General features: G+C 42.2%; 1 protein-coding gene across 2 annotated transcripts; it reads right to left on the reverse strand.

The window, feature by feature from the left end:
* Positions 1–1231: 1231 nt before the first annotated feature.
* aqp4 (aquaporin 4) lies at positions 1232–5695 on the reverse strand (the record flags this gene model as incomplete). Of its 2 annotated transcripts, none has more annotated exons than XM_083888826.1 (5): positions 1232–2742; positions 3577–3657; positions 4345–4503; positions 4593–5010; positions 5604–5695. In XM_083888826.1, the coding sequence occupies 5 exons, from the start codon at positions 5693–5695 to the stop codon at positions 2491–2493; spliced, it is 1002 nt and encodes a 333-aa protein (XP_083744952.1). In that variant the 3' UTR covers positions 1232–2490. The 2 variants fall into 2 exon arrangements, with proteins under 2 accessions (XP_083744952.1, XP_083744953.1); XM_083888827.1 differs by lacking the exon at positions 5604–5695 and adding an exon at positions 5455–5584.
* Between the last annotated feature and the right edge of the window lie 611 nt (positions 5696–6306).

Raw genomic sequence — 6306 nt, forward strand, 5'->3', positions numbered from 1 at the left:
GGTGGCGCCACATGCCAAAACATGATTTCAAAACATAAACATTATTTGCAGTCAACATTTTTTTTTTAATGCAAATATTTTGTCTGTACTGTTGTTGTTGGTGAGTTCAGTTTGTTATATGAACATTATTCCTGAGTCTCTGTGACATATTAGGAGGATTTTATGGCCAGTTGCTTTAGATTTATTACATAATGCACCTTTAATTATTATTATTTTTTTCGCCTAAATGAGGCAACTTTGTCCACCTTTTTGTTTTTCACCCAGCAACCACAACCTCAATTTCTCTGATTACATCTCAGGGTGTGATTGATTCTTTACAGCGTCTGCTCATATGAACTGACACACAGACGACAGAAAATGCATCACAAGGAATTTCAGCAAATGTCCCTCTCTAACCAATATGAAATTCATAACAAAACCAAATTTCCAATTCAGTGGGGACTGGCATCCTCACCTGTCTTTCTCTATTTAATCTAGGGATGAGCAGGGGCCAATACATCAAATCTGAGTGTGAGCCTATTTCCCATCCACCGTCCCAAGAGGAAATAGTCAATGCATGAAACATCAGATTTATGCAATCATTTCTTTGAGTAATAAAGACGATTAAGGGGAGCTGAGATGGCGCTGGCCTCGAGCCACTGAGGCCTTGAGGGATACAGGCAGTGTGTCTGCAGGTAAAGGACAGCAGTGCTGAGGAAGAAACTATTCAACTCCAGTCGGTTAATACAGAACCATGTGGCTAATGCAACTCAATTAAGGCACTGTTACAACTGACACAATACTAAGAGTACAAAGATTAAAAAAAAAAAAAAACTGTTACTATGTCTGTGTTAACTTACTTTAGATCCCACTTAAGTACTGGATCTGTGTTTAAGGGCCATACAATCCTGTGTAGTCCTGAGCTAATGGCCTGGATCAATTTCAAATGAAATGTGGATCAGACTCATGAATAAAACTAGGACTTGTGCCCGCCTGTCTTTGCAGAGTAAGCTGTGCATCCAAGGCTCATGGCTGCCCTCCACTGGAGAAATACAAAACGGAGGGATTATTCCACAGTGTGTGATTCACACTGTAGCCAGTAGGTGGTGCTGTTGCAGCACGGACAAGTCTGAAAGATGATGGAGTTCATGCATGTGGGTGGAAAATATTGTTTTCAAGTTGATGCAGCAGGAGCAGTGGGGCTGATAATTTCCACAACATTAAAGAAACGGATTGGAGTTCTAGTTGTTTGTTTATTGGAGGAAATAAAAAGAGATAACAGATCGCCTTTATTTTCACATCACAAAGTGGTCTCATCTCCTGTACTCTCTGCTGATTTAACGAGACTATATATGAAGACTTATCTCACAGGGAACACCCATTAGAGACATTTACGTGGCCATAGGGAGAATCATCTAAAGGTAGATGAGCCAATCCATCACTGATCTGGACCACTCCTCCTCCTGCACCCGATGTCTAGCACTTTGTGACATAAAAAAAAGAGATAAAATTGATAAACCTGGTAACAATGGCCATGGGAATCCTTATAAATATGTGAACATTCTTTGTGCGGCTATGCTTTTACCCAATGCCAGAAATGTTAAGAGGTAAAAAAATGTCTTTGCATCGTGAAGCGTGGACATTTTGCCAGAATAATTTAAAAAATACTGTTCGAGCACAGGAGGCACAGAGACAGATCAGTCACATTTATAGTCAATAAATTAAATTCTTGAGTATAAAGTGCAGCAACTTAAACAGACTTAGGCGATATGCTACCAAAGAACCAAATCTGGATCTAAGCAATCTAAATTATTAAGTATCACAGTTTTATGAAAACAGAAATAAAAGTGAACATTTATTAGACTTGACTAACATAAAAAAAGTGGAGATGAACCTTTACAGAAACACAATGCCTCCATAAAGATGAACTGGATGCTTCCTGCCTCGACCAATGCACTGAAAATAGAGATCACTGTAGTATAACCTGGATAATAATGCTTGTCAAAACTGTCTTACATTGCCTGGGACTTGTAATGTGCTTAATGATCACATGGAAAATCTCACCTGTTGTTACATATACAGTACATGGACCAAATGTGACACTAATCCAGAAATAACAAGGCTGCATGTTCTTCTTCATTTCTGTAGTACAGCGTGATGACCCTTCTTAATTGGTTGACCCCACGAAATATTTCTTTTGCACGATGTCTTATCGTCGGTGTCTCGCAGAGTGCAACGGGCGTTGCGTGCCAACACTGCTGCAAAGTCACTCGGGGGGGAGTATTGAACACACTGTAGATGTTTGTGTGATTGAGCCATAACATTATATTAGCTTTATGGCGATGAGAGTAATTCAGCACTGCTGTAAAGTCTCATTGATCCAAAATATATTCTGCCGTGATGAGGATTTAGTCGTCGGAGGGGGGAGGGGACAGGCTCAAGATAGGTAATCCAAAGTTTGATTGTCAATCTGGTCTACAGATTGGTCTCCATTTCCAGTGCACGTGATAGTCATACAGACGAAAGCACCTCTCCCGCCGAGTCGTGGAAAGGATCTTTCTTCTCAGCTTTCTCCAGGTCGATGGTGTGGATGGAGCCCGGTTTGATGGTAATATCGTCCACCTCCACCTCCCTGTATTTCCCTGATGGGTCCTTTTGGAAAGTCAGTTTTAGCTTGTTCTTTATCTCAGGGTCAGGGCAGTACAGGTACTCATAAAGGCCAGCAGCCAGTACGCCTCCCAGAATAGGTCCCACCCAGTACACCTATCATAAACAGACAAGAAAGAGACAGAAACTTTACTTAGTCAGCTGGCATATGTTATTTTTCCTTGTTTCTCTGTTATTTACTTCTGGCAAACAAAATGTTGCTCACTGACATCACGACCAAAAGTGACAAAAAAAGTAAAAGGATCACACGTTTATCACAGGCAGGTAGATCAGAGTCTGCAGAATCAAACACGTAAGGACACTTTTGAATATGATACTAGCCACGGTGACATTTACTAAGTATAACCCAGACAGTGTGGCAGTTTTAGTGAGCTTTGAAACCCTGTCACCTCTGTGGTGTTTACTTTGTATTTACTGATATTACTGAGGCGATTACGACTACTACTACTGCTACTACTACAACTTCCTTCCGTCCTACTTCTACTTATGCAACTACTACGTCTTCAACAACTACCACTGCTGTTGCTACTACTACTTCTACTTTTTCGACTGTTACTGCGTCTACTACTGCTACTACTATTACCATTACTGCAACCACTCCTGCTGCTGCTGCTGCAGTGGCTGCTGCTGCTACCTACCACCTGTTTTTTACCGTTCTGGCACTGGTTCGGGAAGTTTGACCTTACCAGGTTTCAGCATGGCTCACTGACCGACTGTTGTATGAGCTTTCCGCCACTAGGACTGCAAAATACGTACATCAGCATTCTATGTTGCGTGCCATGACACTTGAGTACAGTAACCTGATGTGCACCGCGATGAATCCCTTACATATAATCCTTGATATGCAAGTGGAACAAGTGGAGTCAGGCAAATATGTGGCCACTCTAACCCCTGAAAGAAAGATTATGCTATTCGGACTGTGTCTCTTACCCAGTGGTTCTCAAAGTTTAGTGTGACAATTGCAGGGCCAAGTGAGCGAGCAGGGTTCATGCTGGCTCCCGTGTAAGGAATCTGGAAGGCACACAGTAACATTGCTATTAAAGTAAATCATCAAACGTCATCGTTTAGTGTAAAACGTACTTTGCGAGGTATGTTAAATGATGCTGATCGGTTCCTCAGGATGAGACATTTCCATCTTACACAAGATGAAATATGCAGTATGTACATATAAATTTGCTAAAAAGGGCGAGAGGGGAAATCACTAGAGCAGCGCAAACCATAACATCAATTTACCTGTGCATTCATTTGCTCTGCAAGGTTCAGGAAGCCCCCAGAGACCGGTTGCCATGCGATGGCAGCCTCCAATAAAGATGTGCATGTGGGTGTGAATTACTAAGAAGTGAACAATATCACACATCGAAGAATAGATGCTTTGATGCACCTGTGGTTTTTTTTCCAAGAGGCATCAATGCTGCCTCCTGCTTTCATAACACGCTAAAGAGGCATGTGCTTGGAACTTATCTTGTTCCACAGTACTTTGATGAGGCTGCGCTGATTTTAAAACAATGCTGTGATTTAATCTTAGTATTTCAGCAGATAGATTTGGATGATTCCTAAGAAAGGTTGGTTTAATTGTTACAACAGTTTGAAAAGACATTTTAGGTAAATACATTGTTATTTTTATATTGCTGCTGCTGCTGCTGCAAATAACTGCTATTCCAAATCGATCCCTTATCCTTCTTATTGGAAGGTACTTACTGCAAATAAGTGACCAATTGCCACAGCAAAGCCGATGGCCAAGCCAGCAGAGCCCCCAAGGTCTGTGCGTTTAGGGTCACAGGTGGCGAAGACAGTGAACACCAGCTCAAATGTGATAAGGAGCTCCACAAGAAGGCCGTACCCTACTGGGATGTTCACCTTTGAAATAGGAGATTTGCTTTAGAAAACAGTGGGGAAATATTATGACAACAACACAGTGCTGCAAATGAACATGGTCAGATTCTTACTGCGGTCACGCCGAGGGACCCTCTTTGAGCCGCAGGTGTGACTAGGTAGAGAATCGCAGCTCCTGTGATGGCGCCCAGGCACTGAGCCACCACATAGAAAAACGCCTTTGCCAGACTTAGCTTTCTGGTCACAACCATAGCTGCAGTGACAGCTGGGTTTATGTGTCCACCACTAATGTGGCCAAAACATTGCACCATGGTGGCAATGCTGAGGCCAAAGCACAATGAGATAAGGACTAGGTCAGCGGGGGGAGGCTTCTCCTCTCCTGCGGCCCAGTTGATGGTGGAGCCCAGACTGAGAAGGACAAAGATGAGAGTGGCCAGGTACTCTCCAGATACAGCCCTCCAGAAGTCCTTGGTCCAGATCCCTTTAAATGCCGCCATTATGCTCTGACAGTTACACCAGGACAGATACCTCCTGGCAAAAAGAATAATGAGCAAAATGATTAGCCTACTTACGTATTCTTGGTGTGTGTGTGTGTATGTGTGTGTGAAAAAGTACTGAGCCACATCAGGATGGCTGCCTGTGGGCACAACATTTATAACTCCACCAGAGATTTAAACTTATGACTTTCCGTTACAAAATGCCATACAGAGCATTCTTTAAACATTGTGCATGAGGGCAAATTATCACAACTTAAATCATCCAAGGGTTCACGTGCTGTCACAAGCTGAACTTTAACCAGGATGAAGGAAAATTAGTCACTTTAACTGAAATCCATGCAATCTACTTCACATTCATGAAAAAAATATGTTGACAATCAAAACTACATCTCATAAAACTGTATTAAGCAAACCTCTAAGGCACCAGAGTTGCAGTGAGTGGTTCTCTTTTCCTCGAGATTACAGGGCTACAACTTACCAACTGCAACAACTTGCTCTCCCTCTGTCAGTCCCCGCTGTGTGTGCTGTGTTTTTATTCATAAGTCCTGGTGAGTTAGTGAACCAGCTGAGACAACTCTCCCCTCATCACATGTAAAAACTGAGACGGCTGTGACCTGCAGTACTTACACGAGAGCAGCAGGCAGTGTGATCGCAGGAGTGGAGCAGAGAGCAGGTCTTTCAGATGAACATGATCCACACATTGTGCCTCGGGATTGCATCCAGCTACTTTATTACGTTACTAAGCAGTCATCACCTCACAGGAATTAAACAGCCTGCTCAGGGGGGAGGAGCCCCGATCTGCTGGGTGAGCAAACGGTGTTGCAGAAAGTGCAGCAGCACGGTCACTCAGTCAGCCTCAGCATCTAAGTCATATCAGGAATTTCAAAACGTGCCGCAGAAGCACAGTATTCCCAGAAAATGCTGATATTGCAAAGACAAGACGACGTGTAGAGATGCACGTTAAACTGCAGCTTTATCAGTGTAAAACTACCTAGTTCAAACTGTACAATAACAATGTTGTAAAGATATTTTGTTGCAGTAGTATTGTGATATCATAGGAGATGCATCACAGAAAAGACATCCGTGGGGGAAATTGGTTAAATCAATAATGAAAGTAACTTTTATTATCATTTACGAATGTACATCACTTTCAAGAGGGTTGTTTGTGCAAATTGATTTCTCACACAATGCATTATTAAAGTAGAGAATAATTTGCTGCAGCTTTATGTTGCTAGATGATGTTAATCTATATCAACAAAAGTGATGCAATGCACTCATATGCAATAACTGAAGCCTATGACTTACATTATTCTACATAATGTGCACTTAT

This window comes from Microchirus variegatus, assembly GCF_963457635.1.
Source record: "Microchirus variegatus genome assembly, chromosome: 5".
NCBI classification, from domain to species: Eukaryota; Metazoa; Chordata; class Actinopteri; order Pleuronectiformes; family Soleidae; genus Microchirus; species Microchirus variegatus.